The sequence below is a fragment of the Dasypus novemcinctus genome, chromosome 6 (assembly GCF_030445035.2).
Source record: "Dasypus novemcinctus isolate mDasNov1 chromosome 6, mDasNov1.1.hap2, whole genome shotgun sequence".
In the NCBI taxonomy this organism is placed as follows: domain Eukaryota; kingdom Metazoa; phylum Chordata; class Mammalia; order Cingulata; family Dasypodidae; genus Dasypus; species Dasypus novemcinctus.
Window position 1 is genome coordinate 79,731,848 of NC_080678.1, and position 18,195 is coordinate 79,750,042.

General features: G+C 55.0%; 1 protein-coding gene across 1 annotated transcript in view; it reads left to right on the plus strand.

Moving 5' to 3' along the window:
• The window catches only part of ADAMTS14 (ADAM metallopeptidase with thrombospondin type 1 motif 14), an 83,680-nt gene that overhangs the window by 16,266 nt on the left and 49,219 nt on the right, over positions 1-18,195 (plus strand). Inside the window, exons 3-4 of the mRNA XM_058298978.1 lie at positions 5,640-5,799; positions 11,505-11,695. Of these exons, the coding sequence (XP_058154961.1) occupies positions 5,640-5,799; positions 11,505-11,695 (351 nt within the window). The remainder of the gene's footprint in view (positions 1-5,639; positions 5,800-11,504; positions 11,696-18,195) is intronic.

Genomic DNA, 18,195 nt, shown 5'->3' on the forward strand with positions numbered 1-18,195 from the left:
CGCCTTGCAGGGCAGGAGGTGCTTCAGTGCTGCGAGAGCACATCAGGCACCAATCACCTGTGGTCCAGCTAACCTGGCCACACTCAGCACCCCCACCTGGAGGACGGAGCCTGCCCGGACCCCTCACTCAGGCGTGCACTTACTGTCCACTCGTCCCTCTCTTTCTTGCCTGTTTCCGGCAGTGTGGCGAATTGGTACAGGTCGAATGCCTCCATGCTGCTGCTGTTCTCTATAGGAAACCCAGATGATCATTCCTTTCAGCACCATTCCATGATTGGAAGCTTCCAGAGTGTAGGGCAGTAAAACCACCTGGGCAGCTTTGAGAAAATTCTGATGCTTGGAGCTCACCCACTGTGGCTCTGATTTCAGTGGTCTGGGTGTGACCTGGACATCAGTGGTTTTGAAAATTCCCCAGGTGATTTTAATGTGCATCTAACCCTGGCCCCTTAGAAAAGTCTGCCGTGTGTTTGACAGAGAAGTTGGGGACCAAATGATGGAGACCGAGGAGAGCCAGGCCAAGGAAGGAAGGAAGGGAAGGAAAAGAAAATACGGCCTCTCTCCTGTGGCCTGGGCCCCAGGTGGGCATTTCCCATTCACTGTCTCATTTAATCCTCCCAGCAGCCTTTTGGTTCCAGACACAGAAACTGAGGCTTGAGAGGATGAGGGACTGTAAGAGTCACCCAAGTGGGACTGAACTCCATAAAGCCTTTTCCATGGTGCCATGTTGCCAGGAAGTTGGATGACAGAAAAGGGTTGCATGGTGGTTTTTACCGTTTTTAAAGATTTGCTGGAGAGGAGGAAAGTTATTAGAGTAATGCCTGTTCACAGCAGGGCGCATGCTCCCACAGACATTCTGTACAGAATTGGCTTCCCTTGTGAGATAGGACTATGATAGAAAAGTGAGGAAGTACCTAATGGGTTCACCACCCAGAGACAACTGCCTAACAGCTGGGTGCATCTCCCCCCAGCCTTTGGTCGGGGCGTGCTCTTTCTCCTCTTGAATGTTACCCTGCACCAGTCTCCCTCGCTAACCACCGGCATGCTTTTACTGGAGACTTCTTCCAGTGTGCAGGCTGGGGCAGCCGAGCAGGTCAAAGCCAGACCACAGTGGGGGAATTAAAGACAAACCTTCATGTGGGCCCAGATTTTTGCTCCTGTCACCCAAAGGCTCCGTGGGAACGAGACTCATGCTCATCACAGCAGCAAAGGCAGACGCTCACATAGCCCTTGCTGCATGGTAGGGACCAGGTGAGGGGCTCTATGTGTGTTACTTTCTTGGCGCAAGCCCCCAAGGTAGGGGCTCTTATAATCTTGAAGCACAGGGATAGCGAGTAGCCTGCCTGAGATGACATGATTTGGGAGCAGTGCAGTTAGGATTTGAACACATTCTCTGGCTCTGGGGTTTCTGCGTGTAGCCACCCCACCCCCATGTGATCTCTCTCTTGAGAAAGATTCTTGCTGCAAATGGGCTGGGCCCGATTTTCATCCTTTCACCCAGCACCTCCCAGGGCGTGGGGTCTGTAGAAGTCATGCCCCCCAAGCTGCTTCCAAGCAGCCCTCCCCTGCTTGGCATTTCTGCCAAGCCTGTGGCCTGTTCTGGAATCTGATGGTGCCGTGCAGGGGTGGCAGGGCGTCCCTGGTCAGGACAAGCCTAGTGGTTCTTGCCCTGTTTTCCCAGGGCTCCTTCCTCCTGCCTGTCCCCAAGCCTGCGGCTCAGTGGAAGTCGGCTTTCAGTCTTTCCTTCTCTTGAGCAGAGGCCTTGGCAGCCCCGGCTCAGCCCCTGTGGCTTGGAGCTTCCACATCAGGTTTGGATTATACGGAATCTGAGCATCACAGTCTTTTATGCGAGCCGCGCTGACTCATGCTTCCATGGTAGCGGGGGGGCCGTGTGTGTGTCGTCTCTGTGTGTCTGTTTTCGTGCATGTGTGTCATCTCAGGGCATGTCATCCACCTCTGTGTGTCTGTGTGTCGCCTCCATGCATGTGTATTATCTTAGGGTGTCCGTGTCATCTCTGTGTGTGTCGTGTCTGCGTGTTTGTGGTCTCTCGTCACCATGCCTGTGTGCCATCTTGGTGCATGCCTGCAGTTCTCCCTGTGTGTGTGTGTCATCCCGTGCGTGCCTCTCATCTCCGTGCATATCTGTTGTCTCCATCTGTGTCTCATTTCATGCACGTGTGTCGCCTTGGTGCACGAGTCAACTGTTTTGGAGACATAACTGGGAAGTGCTGCAGAATTGCCAGCTGGCTCCGCGCTCGTGTGTGAGCTGTGCTGCAGATCTCAAGCAAGACCAGTCGGCACCTGGGTGTGTGTCCCCATCCATGTCTGGACGTGGAGGAGGTGGATGGTTGGTAGAACCAAGCTTGAGGGTTTTCTGGAAAAATAGGAAGGAGGGAAAGGAGATGAGAGTTACAGGTGTTCCCAAGAAAATTATTATGCATATAGTTGAAGGCAGTGAGAAGGGACAAGGTCTGAACATAATGAACCACAGGGGACAAGGACCATCTCTTGGGTGGTTCTGCCCTGGATCCATTATGGCTAGGAGGACTGATGGGATCCACAATTCCAGAGAGGTTTGCGCCTGGCTTTTGGTCCTTTTAAACAGTTAACTTGGGTGGGGAAAGACAGATTCTTTAACCCTTCCCTGGGGAGAGGCCTGAGGGTGTAGAGCTGGCCCAGAGCCAGGAGTCCTGGGATTCCAGGGATAGAGAATTGCTAGAGTGTGAAGATGGTGTGGCGCCAGGGCTGAGAATCTTTCCAGGCTGGGGAGGTGGGGTTCCTTTCTTTTGAGGGCTGTGTGCTGAAGTGTCTCCTCTGTCCCAGGCCCTTGGTGGGCAGGGTTTGCCTGGGTGGGAAGTGAGTATCCCGCTTGCCCTGCACCGTCAGACCAGACCCGGCCCAAGGGTTTTACAAAGCAGCTGCAACTCTGAAAGGAATGTTTCCTTGCTCCAAGGGGTCCCAAGGGCAGGAGCAGGCACCCGAGGGAGGGCACCCTAGTGGTTAGTAGCCTTCAAAGCTGGGCTTGCTTTCTAGTGCTGCCACTTACTGGCTGGATGACTTTGGTTAAGTTACTTAACCATTCTGAGCCTCTGTTACCTCATCCACGAAACAGGCCTAATATGTTAGCGCCTCCTTCAATATACAGGGATGCTACTGAGGTACTGAAACCTTGGATAGGGCCAGAGCAATGATCTCGAAAGGCCTCTGGTCCACGGCAGAGGGCAGGAAAGGAGAGGGCAGGCTGGAAGGCCGCAGCTTGCAGCCCAGCCCTGTTGCATCCGGCTTCTCCCTTTTCCTGAGCAGTCATCAGCCTTCCCTGGCCATGGGGGTCTCGCGGGGGCTGCCCAGAGTGACTACCTAGGGTAGATGGAATCATGTTCTCTGCAAAGTCCATTCAAGTCCTAAGCCCTGGTCCTGTGGGTGTGGACTCATCTGTAAATGGGATCTTTGAAGATCCCGTCAAACGAGGCCAAGCTGCAGCAAGTGGCCCTCAGCCAGTGTGCCTGGAGTCCATAGAAGCAGAGGAAATTGGACACAGCCGAAACCACAGGAGGAGGCAGAGACATGCCACGCGACGGAAGTGGAGACCGCCGGCAGGCGGCCACCAGAGCCCTGCGGAGTTCAGAGGAGCCGTGGCCTGCTGACACCCTGACATTGTAAGGCTAGAGATTCCTGCTGCTGGAGCCGGCCTGGCCTGCGGGGCTTGGTGAGAGGCCCCACACATGCCACGTGACTGCAGCTGGAGCGGTCACAGGCCTGCCTCGGGCTGGGCTGGTGGGGCCGGGAAAGGAAACAGCCCTTGTCTCTCCTGGCAAAGCCCGGGGATGTGCCTGGGAGAATGGGACGGAGAGCCTTGTCTGAGGGAGTGAAGCCGAGGACATCGAGTCCCTTGCTTCCAGTTCCTGCCCCTGCCCCACTTTGTCACAGGGCCAATGTTTCCCCTTTGGGCCCAGGAACTTTGAGTTGAATTTATCCCTGGCAACCGAGAGCTGACTGATGAACACCTGCCTTCAGGGCCTGACTTGTATGCCATTTTCTCTGTGATCCTTAACCCTGCCGGCCCCCAGCATCTGTCCACACCCCGCTCTGGCTCTGAGCATGACATCAAGGACGTGTGACATGCGCCTCCTTGGTGGGCCCCTCCATCTAGACAATGAGCAACCTGCAGCCAAAGGCTGGACCTGGCTTATTCTGTTTCTCCCTATCTCAGGGCACATAGTAGGTGCAAAAAAGCATATTTTGAACGAATGAATATGCATGAAATATAAGGTTTGACATTGACATTTTAACAAGCACAACAGAACTTTTACAGACAATTGCATGTCACCTGATAAAATGGTCACCTCGGAAGTGAGCATTGAACTCATTCCAACCATGCGGATGTTCTCTCTAGAACACTTTTTGGCCTGGTCATCGGGCCTGTTGATGAGGCACGGAAGGCAGCCATCTTGATTTTGATCGAACCCAGTGTTCAGAAATTGCTGGAAGGAAAATGAAAAAGATTTGCTGCCTTTGGGAGATTCAGTGGAGGGTATTCAGTAGGTTTTGGAGATATTTGCCTAAACAGCAATCTCAAAACAGGTAGATGTGGAAACATTAGTGGAGTTTAGTTGCATAAAGTGGCTGCTTTAAAAATGGGCAGCTCCCCTTCACACGGAGAAGGTCCAATAGGTTCATAAAGCTAGTTCTTTCGTTTGCTGCTTTATGTTCACAGCTGCATTCCCAGTGCCCGGAGCAAGGCCTGGTAAGTAGTAGAAACTCAATAGATGGTTGTTGAAAGCAAATTAAAAAAATATTTATTTATAGAGTGCCTAATTATTTTCCAGGCACTGTGGTAGGTGGGCTGCTTTTATTACCTTATAGAGATGACATGCTTGCACAACTGCACATACATGCATACACACCCAGGTATATTGTTCGTCGGTCCCTGTAATACTCTCCTCATCAGGGGCTAGTAACACATTGGCTGGGCTGGGCTAAGTATATTTTTTGTTTTTGTTTCCAAGGCCAACGCCTGATTTTTTTAAAAAAGGAAATATTTTGACGTAGGCAAAAACATAGATTAAAAACAAAGCATGCACTCCTGGTGCAATTGCCTGGCTGGTTGATTGCTGAGCATTAGCTGCCCCTCCCTGGCGTGCACGCACACGTGCTTTAAATCTGAGCTAATTGTGCTTCATATTGGAGTGGGGCCCCAGCACCGACCTCAGGGACAATTAACCTTTGCTGCAGGGTTTTCATCTCCTTGTGTGATTGTAGGTGAAGCCAGATCCATATCATGGCTCCATGGGTTGGCATGTGGTTCCCTCGTGTTTGTGTCCCTTGCAGGGGACATGCCTACACCCTTTTTAAAGCAACTGAAACCTGTGTGTGAAATCTAATGTGGAACCCCATGATTACATAACTCAGGAAAAGTGGATCAGCTTTGCTTGAAATGGGGTTGGGGGTTGCTCAGCCTCCCTGCTCGCTGCCGGGGCCTTCATGACACTTCCTGGAATCCCAGGGGCTCCCACGTCCCCGATGGAAAACCAAGGCCCTGGAGTTAAGGCCCTAACGCGAATCCGCATTCACAGATGCTCCCCGGTGCCTCTGCGGTGTACTCATGCCTCTTCCCTTTCTCCCTGCTCCCGTGACCCTGTCAGGCCGGCCTGATCCGCACAGACAGCACCGACTACTTCATTGAGCCTCTGGAGCGGGGGCAGCAGGAGAAGGAGGCCAGCGGGAGGACACACGTGGTGTACCGCCGCGGGGAAGGCGGCCGGCTGCAGTGGGAGGAGCCGCACAGGGACTTTCACAATGAAGGTGGGCTGTGGGGGCGCCTGGAGTGTGGGAGGAGCCTGGTGGGTGCGGGAGGGGCCCAGGCTGTGGGAGGGGCCTGGAGTGTGGGAGGGGCCCAGGCTGTGGGAGGGGCCTGGTGGGTGTGGGAGGGGCCCAGGCTGTGGGAGGGGCCTGGAGTGTGGGAGGCCCCCGATTGTGGGAGGGGCCCAGGCTGTGGGAGGAGCCTGGTGGGTGTGGGAGGGGCCCAGGCTGTGGGAGGGGCCTGGAGTATGGGAAGGGCCCAGGCTGTGGGAGGGGCCTGGAGTGTGGGAGGGCCCAGGCTGTGGGAGGGGCTCCAAGCTCTACCTCTGTCCACACCTGTGGGCTGTTTTTCTGTAACTTCTGGCTTCTCAACTTGTGGCCTCAGTCTTCTCATGTGTAAAATGGGACTGGGCCCTGTAGACCTACTGCATCAGCAAAGAAACTCCATCGGGTATTAGGAGCTACTGTCACCGGCTGGGGTTGGGGGCCCGGGAGCTGCTTGGGTCCGCAGGACTCCAGAGGTCTCTGAGGACATCAGCATTGCTTCACGAGGCTATTTCTGAGCCAAGTCAGCAGGTCGCATGGCTACAGTTTGCTCTTCCCTCGTAACAATCAACTCAACCAACTGGGAGCCACAGAAGGGAGATTCTTAGGGCCTCATAGAGAGACTCCCCAGTGTCAGTGCTTCAGGGTCAGCTTTGGGTCAGATATTCCATTTTAAACTTCTGACTCAACACTGTTTACTGTGTGACCCTAGGCAAGTTACTCGACATCTCTGAGCCTCATTTTCTTAATCAGTAACGTGGGGATGCCTGCTAAGGCTGTTGTGTATGTTGGTGATAGAGATTATATATAAAACCCCAGCATGGTGCTCGCCACATGGTAGGTGTTTGAGAAATGAGTCTTCTCTTTACAGGGTTGCTGTTTGGGGGAACTGCTGACATGATAGTGGGGAGCTCCCTGAGGTCAGGGGCGTCCCTGCACCTGGGGACCAGCCCAGGAGCCTGCACGCCAGGGGCACTTGGGACCACGGTTGAGAGAACGAAGGCGTGGATGTGACGTGGGGCTGGTGCACGGCCACCTTCACAGTCGGGCCTAGCTTTGCCACGAAGCCCCTTGGGCCGAGGGAAGGCCTGGGTGGAACCTGGTGGCGAGCGGCCCACACCCTCATGCCAGGGCCCTGCGGGGCTGGTCATGGCATGAAGGAATGCCTGGAAACCAGTTGTTCCCAAATACAATGCGTCCTTTGACGTACCAGCTGCTCTCAAGTGTCATTCATGAGAGAGGCCACAGCACCAAGAGCCCTGCAGGGCTTTTACAGGCCTGGGGAGGGGGCCGAGGGCCCGGGAAAGCCTCCAGGGGCTCGTGTGGATTTTATGAGCAGCTGTGGCTGTGCTCCCTGCACCACGGCCTGGAGGAACGAGGAGCCTCCCTCAGGCTCCCCTTAATTTGAGGCCAGTTTAAACTTCTGGCTCAACAGAGGACCATAAATCTCCTCTGGGAAGAGACCCTGGAGAAGTCCAGCTCCATGGTTGTGACCCTGGAGCCACAGTGGGCTGCTGGGGAGGCTGGGATTCAGGCCCGGGGAAATATTGACGTACCCAAACTCGGCAGGTCTGTGGGTGCTGCCGTGGATTGGGCTGGTCCAGCCCCCCTGGAGTCCTCCCTTGGAAACACAGGGTGGAGGAGAAGGACTTTCTTGGAAAACTGTGACCCGCATTCTGTCATTCTAAGACGAGTAGGGGAGAAGCCACTGTGTGTGGAGAAGCATTTCGGGTTGTGCCGTCTCCCTTGCACAGTCTTGGTTAAGGAGAAAGTGTTTTAGCTCACCTCCTTCCATGCCTTTTACTTCTTGGCAAATAGAGAAATGCCTCAGAGGCCTTGGCCAGCTGGTCGGAGCCTGCTCAGTGGCCTGTGATGAGGCTTTTGAGAAATGTCCCTCACCCTGAGCCCCTGCCCCAGGTGTCAGCCCAGCTCAGATATCTCCTCCCCAGCGTGCTGCAGACACTTCACAGTGGAGCCAGGTGGCAGGAAGCCCCCGTGCAGGCCACAGCTGAGCCAGAAAACCAGTATGATGGCTCTCCTGATGCCTTCCCCGCCCCTGCCCTCCATCCCCATAGCTAGACCCCCCACCGAGCGGAAGACGCTTAGTCATCCATGCATCAGTCGCATGAGCTCGCCTGCCCTCCGCCAGTGAACTTGGGGGGTGGATGGGCTATTTCCCCGGCCGTCAGGGTACAGCCTTGGCTGCTGCTTCCCTAAGTGAGCATTTGTGCACACACCCCCTCACAGAACCCTCCACGGCCCCAGAGAAAAGTCATTCTTTACCCAGGACTCTGGTGAGGAATCCAAACTGTTCCAAGTCCAGAGAGAAGATTCCCTCGGTTGCACTGCCAGGTGGGAGCTGGCTCTCACCCCAGCCCTCGGGGCTCGCCCTGTAGACCCCCTGGGCCCTCACGGCTGAGCCCTGGTTGCTCGGTGCTCCTGACGCCCGCGCTCCTTCTTCAACCCACGGTCCTGCTGTCTCTCTCTAACCCCTTCGGAGGAGGGCTCTGGGCCACACGGGGCATGTGCTCCCATGACCGGGTTCCAGCTCCCCATCCGGGGCTAGGGCTGCCCGAGACACTGCAACAGCTCACGCTCTTGGGTGCAGTGTCCAGGTTGTGCTTGCGGCTGCTGCTTTTTCCTGATATAAAATTCACATAACTTAAAATTCACCTTTGAACCATTTGAAGTCTAGAACCCAGTGGTTTTTAGTATATTTGCAAGATTGTGTGACCGTCACCACTATCTAATTCCAGAACATTTCCATCCACCCCCCCCAAAAAAAAGACCTGTACCCATTAGCAGCCACACCCATTTCCCTCCCCCAGTCCCCTGACAACTGCTGATCCACTTTCTGACTCTGTGGCTTGCCTGTCCTGGACATTTTGTGTAAATGGAATCCTATGCTATCGATAGGTGGTCTGAGCCTGGCTTCTTTGACTCAGCATAATGTCTTCAAGGCCCACCCAGGCTGTCGCATGTGTCCATCCTGCATTCCTTTTAATGTCTGAATAATACTCCCTGGCATGGACATACCACATTGTGTTTATCCATTCATCTGTTAGGAGGCATTTGCTGTGAGCATTCATGTACAGGTTTTTGTGTGAACATATGTTTTCAATTCTTCTGAGGGTGGAATTGCTGGGCCATATGGTAACTGTGTATTTAAATTTTTGAGGAACCGCCAGTTTTCCAAAGTGGCTGCTCCAGTCTGTGCGCAAGGGGCTTCGTGGGTGGGCTCGCTGCAAGCCTCCCCTGGCTGGCTGGCTGTGCCCTGAGGGCTACCTGCTCCTGGCCTGAGGACAGGAGCTTGGGGGAAGAGGGTGTGGCTGGGCTGATGTCCCGGCACTGTCTGCTGAGAGAGAACCTGGGTGGGCCCCAGAGCTCCCGTGATGGGGAGTGATGCTGCTGGAGGAGTGGAGCCGGGTATACATTCTGGCACTTGCCTTTAACTTGCTGTGTGACTTGGGGTGAGTAAGTTCTCTGAGCCTCCCTTCTGGCCTACCAGGGTCAAGTGCAGAATTTCACTTGCACTCCTTAAACTTCAGGGCCTTCCTGGGCTCCCCCTCCTCCCTCCCAGGCAGTTGTCTGAGGGGCTGCCACACTCACCCGTGGACTCAGACACCAGGGCCTCTGGGGGCTGTTGGCAGTGTGGCCTGCAGAGAGGCGCCCACCTAGGGGCCGAAGGCCCTGTGCTCTGCTCGCCAGGCCGGGCTCTGCCCAGAGGCTGCCCTTTCTGGTTTTCCCAGTGGGTTAGTGATCACACATTTTTTTAACTCTAAGATTAGTGATTTAAAAAAATTTTTTTTCACTGCACTCTAGTGCCACTAACCAAAGGGAAAAGAAAGAAGTAAAAGTAAGAAGTGTTGAGCTCCTTGGTTCCCTGCCCTGAGAGTTCAGCTCCAGGGAACCTCTGTTGATAGACAGCTTAGAGGCAAAACTCCCATCTCTGCAGAAAGGTGCCGTCCATTCCTCCATGCAGGTGGTGCCTGCAGGTACTTGCTCTCGTGCGTAATACAAACAAATAACTATGGGTTTTGCAGGCAGTTTCCTCTGCTCAGGCCCTCTTTTCCCCATTCTCCAAGGTTATTCCTGCTTTTCCTTTGGCCTCAGTTTCGGTGTCACCTCCCCTGACTCTCCGATGGGTCTCCACTGTGGAAGCCTTTTCTAGTCTGTCCTGCTATAGCCCTTGATGCTACTGTATTGCTACCATCTGTTTTCTTAGCTGTTGCCTCCACTAGACTGCAGGCTCCTTGGGGGCAGGGGCCCCACCTGCATCGATCACCCACTCTCCATCCATCTAATGAATTTAGAGCCCCTCCTGCAGCCACAGCCCTGGACCCTGCTGGGGATGTAGTGGTGGCCACTTTATAACTTCAGTCCCTTCCAGCTACCTGGTAGGTTCTCAAATATTTGTGGATAAATGATTGTTCTTGGAAGTTAATGATCCAAGTCTCAACTTCAAGGTGGAATGGGAGGAATGGTGTTAAGCATTAAAACTTTGAAGTGTCTCTTGGGAGGACACAGCCTCCTGTCTGACTATCTTGCCTTCTGAGTGTTTTTCCTCCCTACATTGTCAAGAGGCACCCACACTCACTGCTTCTCAAACTTTTCTCCAGTATTCATTCACACTGTGGTGTAAGTGACTGACAGCATTGGAGATGCTACGTTTCTCAGGCATCTGTGCATTTAAAAGGGAGTGGCAGTCCAGATGGAGATGGTTCAGAGCATGGGCTTTTGATTCAGACAGATCTGGGCAAGTTATTTAACATCTTTCAGCCTCAATACCTCAGTTTGTTCACTTGTGTGATGGGGACGATACCCTGATAGAATTGTTGTAAGGGTTCGATTAAATTAGAAGTTGGCAAACCCAGGCCCAGGGGCCACATATGGCCTGCCACCTGTTTATGTAAATAAAGTTTTATTGGAACATGGATGCACTCATTTATGTATCATCTATGGCTGTTTTTGTCGTTTGTGGCAGACCTGAGCAGTTGCAACAGAGAGCCATGGCCGACAAAACGTAAACTATTTACTATCTTGTCCTTTACAGAAAAAGTTTGCCAACTCCTGAATTATGTAGTATGAATTAATAAAATGCTAACTAAATAAAAGAAATATTTTGCTTTTAGCCCAAAGGTCAAAGCTGTGAGGGTGACGTTTTTGGCCCCTACCAGTGATCGGGGGGAATTGAGAAGCATCACCTCTGAATTTTACGGCACCCTTGTGGGGCAGGAGGTGACGGTTCTCCCTGCTCCTGTTACGGGAGAGCAGGGTGCAGCCTAGGGGAGTGCAGGGACCCGGGCTGGGCCCACAGCGAGGTCGCCTGAGCGGGGCCCAGCCCCAGGCTTCCAGGCGCCTAGGCCGGTTCTCCCTCCTCGGCTACAGGGCCTTCAAGGTTTAGCCGTGCCCTCGTGCCCAGAAAAGGGCTGCTATGGAACGGGCCCTCGTTCTGTGTTTGCTTACAGTGGCAGGAAGACGTGCCCCTGCTGTGACAAATGACCCGACCCTGTGTGCCAGGGAAGCTTTCACAAAATGGGGTGGGCCGTGTTTGGCCCCTGGGCCGTAGTTTCTGGGCCCCTTATCTAATCCGAGTTGGTGGACGTCCTCCCAGGGGCAGTCCCTCACGTGGTCTGACTTGGTGTCTTCCCTTCCCGGTCCAGCCTTTGGCCTGGGCGGCCTTCCCAACCTGCTGGGCCTGGTGGAGGAGCGACTGGGCGAGGCGGAGCGCAAGCGGCGGCACGCCAAGCCCGGCAGCTACAGCATCGAGGTGCTGCTGGCGGTGGACGACTCGGTGGTGCGCTTCCACGGCAGGAGGCACGTGCAGAACTACGTCCTCACGCTCATGAACATCGTGAGTCCTGGGACTGCGCGGGCGGGGGCCCAGGGCTGATCTGAACCGAATGTTTCTGTGGCGCCTGCTGTTTGCCACGGTGGACTTGGGGGCGTCGCTGCGTCCTCCTTGGCCCCGCAGGCGTGCCTTTGCGGCTGGGTCCCGTGGTGCCGTGGGCCTGGCCCGACCTGATGTCCGTCCCGGGCCTGACCTCAGCTGTCCACCCCTGGGCTGAGGTGGCCCCCGGGCCATCAGCACCGTCCCCTGGCAAGCTGAAGCCTGCAGACGCCTTTTGAGCTGGGTCAGGCAGGCTTAGAGTTGAAGGGACTTCTCTGAGACTCTTTTACTAAGGAAAGGGGAGCTGTCAGCCTGCGCGGGGGGATCCTGGGAGCCCCTCGTGGCCTTGGCAGTCACAGACTTGGATGTTTGCAGGGACCAGGCAAGCAGGGATATGAGGAACACGGGCACATTTTGAGAAGGTAGTGACCTGGAGAGCCCATGCCCTGTCCAAAGTGGGCACTGCTCAGCTGCTACTGAGATTGTTTTGCAGAGAAGCAGGCCTCTTGTCAGAAATGCTAGTTTTTAGAAAAGTGAGAAATGCAGAAATTTTTTTTTAAGATTTATTTATTTATTTAACCCCCCCCCCTCCCCCGGCTGTCTGTTCTCTGTGTCTATTTGCTGCATCTTGTTTCTTTGTCCGCTTCTGTTGTCGTCAGCGGCACGGGAGTGTGGGCGGTGCCATTCCTGGGCAGGCTGCACTTTCTTTCGCGCTGGGTGGCTCTCCTTACAGGGCGCACTCTTTGCGCATGGGGCTCCCCTACGTGGGGGACACCCCTGCGTGGCAGGGCACTCCTTGCGCGCATCAGCACTGCGCATGGGCCAGCTCCACATGGGTCAAGGAGGCCTGGGGTTTGAACCACGGACCTCTCATGTGGTAGACGGACGCTCTAACCACTGGGCTAAGTCCGTTTCCCAGAAATGCAGAATTAAAAAAAATTTTTTATTAAATTTTTTATTTTGAGACAGTTAAATCAAAGCACTGTAATGAAAACTCCCAATTTTTTCAACAATTTGGTGTTAAAAAAAAACACCAAAAACCACTGGGAATGCCAAATAAAACATCACCATGCCACATTTGGCCTGTGGAACACGGGTGGGCACCTGAGCTAAAGGGCAGAGAGCAGGGAGACCGGAAAAGAAAGAAGAGTCCAGACATCAGAAGTGGGCTCCGCTGCATTTCTCTGCCGGCAAGAGGCTTTGTTGGGTGCGGGCAGCTGCAGCTCTGGGAAGGATGGGAGCCAGTCAAGACACAAGCGAGCCCTAAGGTGGGATAATAGCACGGGTCAAGGCCAGGTGCTGGCGGAGGATCTCCGACCTTCCCCCGTGAAGCAAGGTGGGGGGTGGCTCGTTGGGGTCAGACCTGGCTCAGCACGTCTGGACCCTGCAGCTCAAGGAGGAGGGAGGAGAGCAGTGTTGCCGGGGGCGCCACCTGGGAGGCAGCGGGACAAGTACCCTTCCCTGAGTCCCTGCAGGGGGACCCGGGCGAATGGCTCATTCTGAATGTTCAGAGGAACACAAGAGCTGAGAAGGGTAGCCCTGGAGAGCTTGCGTGGGGCTTCTTTAGAAGGCCCAAGGTCCCTGACACAGCGCGTACTCCACGATGTTGCCTGTTATTGTTAATAGCTATGCTATTTATCTGTGTGTAAGTTATTCTAATTTTTTATCTGAATGGGAGTAGGGACTTGGTCTCATCCTCTTTGAACCCTGACAGCACAGAGCACAGTGTTCATCGGGACAGGTGGTCAGTAAACGTGGAAGGATGGCAGCCATGAGAGAGGTGGGTCGCCAGCCCAGGCTGAGCGGGGGGAGGGCGAAGGCAGCAGGTTTCTGCCTGCGATGTCAGCGGCAGTAAAAGGGCTGGGGTAAAAGTTGCCCCAACTGTAGGAGCCCCAGGGAGGAGGCGGTGCAGAAAGCCTGCCACTGGCTACCTCCTTTTGGGATGTGCTATTGCCCTAACCCTAAGCCTGGAGCCCCTGGGGGTGGGGTGGGGGGGAGAGAGGATGCATGTGAGTGCACTCGCCATACCGAGCACCCCCACCCAGACGCTCCACATCCCTGGCCCGGCCTCAGACCACACAGCTGGGAACTAATCCCACCAGTGGGCAGCACGGGAGGAGAGTCCTGTGCTCCTGAAGCTGTGGATAAAGAAGTCAGGGGCGTGAGCTGGTGCCTAATCATGGCCCTCGAGCCTTTCGGTTCGTTGAAAGATCAGGTGCAGAAAAGGCAAAATCATGACTCTCCCATGGCAGTAAAAACGAATGTGTTCTAACCGATTCAGAAGAGAACCCAAAGAATGGATGCATGTGTATATCAGGAATGTGGAAGTGAATATGTAAATGAATCAGAATTGTTCCTTTCATGGGGAAGTAGGGACTCAGATGTGGCTTCTCTTGGCAGGCGCAGGATTGGCAGGCCTGTCGACAAATGTTTCGCTTTGCCCTCTGTTCTCCAGCGTGCTCTCAGCTGTAAAGCAGCTCCCAGGTAATCGGAAGCAGTTAAGGCAGAAAGGCAGCTGTCCACAGTGCACGGTATCCGTTGAAGTAGATGTGTTTTCCCTAAATTTAAGACTTGGACCAGGGTGTCAGGTCAAGGGCATTCGTTATTGGTGTCAGCCAGGAGTCCGACTTGCAGACGGGCTTTTCACTGCCGGAGTCGGCACCTCACTTGTCCCACACCCCTGGATTCTGGCCAGGTGGGAGAGAATCCTCAGCAGCTCTGTGGGGGGGACCCCCCCCAAAACACAAGCACTGCCTCTGTTGCCTGCCTCTGGCCTTCTGGATCTCTCTGGGAGAGGGGGTGTGGAGAGAATGCGGAAGGTGCAGTGTGCTGGAGGGCGGGGTGGTCTGAAAGGCAGCCGAGCTCTCAGTCCCGGGTGGTGTGTTCTGTTCTGTACTGCCTCTTTCAGAGAACCCCTCCGGTCTTGGTACCCCCATGGAGAATTCTGTGGCTCTTGCTCTCCTCAGGTGTGTCTTGACTGGCCTGAGGTGTCTGTAGGTCAGCAGGTTCTGGGAGGGCGGGACAGGCTTCCTGGAGCCCTGCCCCCCAAGCTGGCCTCACCCCTAGCCTTGGCTGTCACCCACTAAGTTGTTGAGAGCCAGGTGGGGAGCTGCCCCCGCGGCCCTCCACAGTGCAGGGCTCTTGTGGTTGCAGGTGAGAGAGGCCCAGCTCAGCTTAGGTCAAAGGGACATACTGGAAGGAAGCTGCCGACCACGCCCACTGCAGGACAGGGCAGCTCCAGCGATCCCAGGGACTAGGGTCCCGCCACATCAGGACCCTCTCCCCCTGCCCCTGTCCCTGTCTGTCCATGCTTGTTGAGACAAATTGACAGGAGATAGACCACAACATCCCAGACTCCCACTCGCCCGGTCTATGGGACCCGCGGGCAAAGGGCCTTTCCTGCCCTCTGCTGTTAGATGAAATCCCAGGGAAGACTGGCCGGGTGGCTCACTGGCCCTTCCCGGGCTCGGTGCCCCAGCTGGAAGGTTGGCTTGGGCCAGCCGGGCCGGAGCCCACCGCTGGGGGGTGAGGCGGAGCAGCACCTGTGCCTAGAAAGCAGGGCACGAGAAGCTTCCTGCGGGGAGGACATAGAAGGAGTAGGAGACGTCGTTCCTGCCCTCAGAGCCTGGACGCTGGTGTGTGACCACAGACCGATGCAAATGATGTAATTACAGAAAGAACTAGAATGGATTTTGAGCACTGGCTGGGAGCCAGACCATATACATATATATATATATATATTTTTTTAATTTATATATATATTTTTTTCCTTCAGGCCTTTTATAAATGGGGCCTCAGGCGAGTCTCCCTGTCACCCTATGGGACGAGTCTTCTCCCCGATGGCCTCACTCAGAAACTCCAGGCTCAGGGAGCTGGCTCTGGCTTGCTGGCTGTGCCCCCAAGGCTGCTCTCCCCGACTCCAGGGCACCCCCTCCCGTGGCCTCTGCACAGCGGGGTCTCCGGCCTCCTGCTGATGGCCCTGTCCATCGCTGGTGTCCCAGGCGGGGAGGGGAGTCAGGAGTGACCCCAGGACAGCGAGTGTGTCCTGGGGGCGGGGTGGAGGCCACGCCTGGGCCAGGCCCTGCGGTTCCTGAGGAGGGGCCGGTGGTCCTCAGCCAGGTTTGTTCACTCCGTGTGGCAGAATAGACAGAAGGGAAAGAGGCCTTCCTGGCCAGGAGATGGGAGACCTGCAATCTCAAGTCTGCCCTCCCCTTAGGGGCTGTTCCTACAGCTTTTATGCCGGTTGAAACAAACAAAGTTGATTATCCAGTTTAGCTCTGCATGCCTCTGGGAGGTGAGGAAGAGGGCCACTGAATTTTTCCAACATTATAAGGTTGGGTGCAATGCCTTAATATTATACTGGGTTTTTCTAGCAGTACACCTGCCTGGGGTGGGAACTCAGAAGTTGTGGCCACTGTATGTCCCTGGCAAGGTCCTCACTAGAGCCAGTGGCTGGTCTGGTCCGAGTCCTTCTAGCAAGAGCCCCGAGGGGCCGACTGGGGCATGGAGCTCTTTGGGGCAGTGGTAAAGGATGAAACCCGAGGTTCAAGGCAGGAAGTTAGGAGAGTAATGGGAGTGGAGGTGCTGATGGGAACTCTTTCCCCAAGCAGAATTTAGGGCCTTCCCTTGGAAACTGGGAGAGGTCTCTTGGAGGGCCATAGAAAGGAATATTACTTTCCATAGAGCAAAGTTTACTTCTGAAGGGCTTGCCCAGACAGAAACGTGACGCGATCAGATGGGTCTCGTTAAGGCCCTGGGACCTGTGGCCGTGGCTCTCGGGGCTGTTGCCTGGTGCACAGTGTGGGATTCTGGCTTCCCGGAGCACAGAGGGACAGCCAAGCCAGAGTTCCGGCCCCTTGTGGAGGGAGCAGGTGGGAGCGGATGGCGGGCCGCCAACCTCTCTTCGAGGCCTCTTGTCCCCTCTCCTGGGGGGCCAGCGGCACATCCTGTCCGTTGTGTGGATCTCTTGTTTGTCTGGGATGCTGAAGCGCCGGCTCCCGTGGGGGACTTCACAGAGCCAGTAAAGAGGGTGTCACTTGGCATTCTCCCCGGAGTGCCCGCCTGCCTCCGGTCATTTCTGATCCTGATCTTGGGCTGGGCTAGCAGGGTCAGAGAGGAGGTTCCCAGGCTGGATGGTTCTGTCCCGCTCACCCAGGAGGGGCAGGAATCGTGAGTGAAATGCTCGGGTGCTCGGGTGCTCGGACCTGCCGTTCTGGGGGCAGCCGAGAGAATGAGGCAGGGTTGTCCCACCTCTCCTTTAACTCTTGAATTAAGCTGGAGACGTGCTGTAAATATTCATGCAGCTCCACGTGACTGGTAAGGACCCTTTCTCTTCCCTCCCTCTCAGGCTGGTGGGCCCTGGATGAACTTGTCTTTCTCTGTGCCTTGATTTACCCATCTGTACCAGGTCACTTTCCTTAATGGTTCTTCAAATCTTTGCACTGAGCCCTTTGAAACATTGTTTCAGCATTTAGTGAGTGCCTGCTGTGTGCCTAGCCTTGAAATTAGAATGGAAGAGGAAAGAGTCTGGCAACACGTCCTGTATTGGAAGCTTTAGTTTGGCTGCAAAACAAGGCTCCATCCCACTTGAGGGCAGCGCCGAAGGAGCTTCGAGAGGCAGCCATCCCCGTGGAATGGGGAGAAAGGAAGGCTTCCTGGAGGAGGTTAGAGCCGAGGCTGGCCTTGGAGGAGAGGGGGATTTGGTGAGGGGCAGAGCCTGCAGGGGCCGCACAGCCACTGCGGAGGCAGCGAGGAGAGGGCAGACAGTGTGCGGGGGTGGCAGTGGAGGCTGCAGCTGCCTCTCACCAGTTTAGCCGTGGCTGGATGGAAGAGGCGTGGACCGGTTCCAGATGGTGGTACACACGGTGGATTTGAGGGAGGAACGATGGAGCGCAGAGACCTGGCGATGGGATCACGGAGGGGCCTCTCAGAGCTCTCTCCAATCGTCAGTCTTGTTCAGCACCTGCTGCACGTCGGTTGCTGAGCTGAGCATTTTATAGATGGCTCTTTGAGTCCTCACGATGGCCTCATGCAGTTCACACTCCTTTTGCTTCTTTTTTTGGAAAAAGACTTATTTATTTATCCCGCCCCCACCCCGTTGTTTGTACTCACTGTGCGCTTTCTGTGTCCGTTTGCTCTGTGCTTTCTGTGTCTGTTTGTCTTCTCTTTAGGAGGCACCAGGAACCGAACCTGGGACCTCCCATGTGGGAGAGGTGCTCAGTCACTTGAGCCATCTCTGCTTCCTGCTTTGCTGTATCTCTCATTGTCTTTCCTCTTTGTGTCTCCTTGTTGTGTCAGCTTGCCACGCCTGCCTGTCACGCCAGTTCACTGTCTTGTTCATCTTCTCCAGAAAGCATCAGGAACCGAATCCGGGACCTCCTGTATGGTAGGCAGGAGCTCATTGCTTGAGCCACATCCGCTTCCCTACTTTTACTTCTGAGGCTCCAAGAAGCCAAATGTCTTGC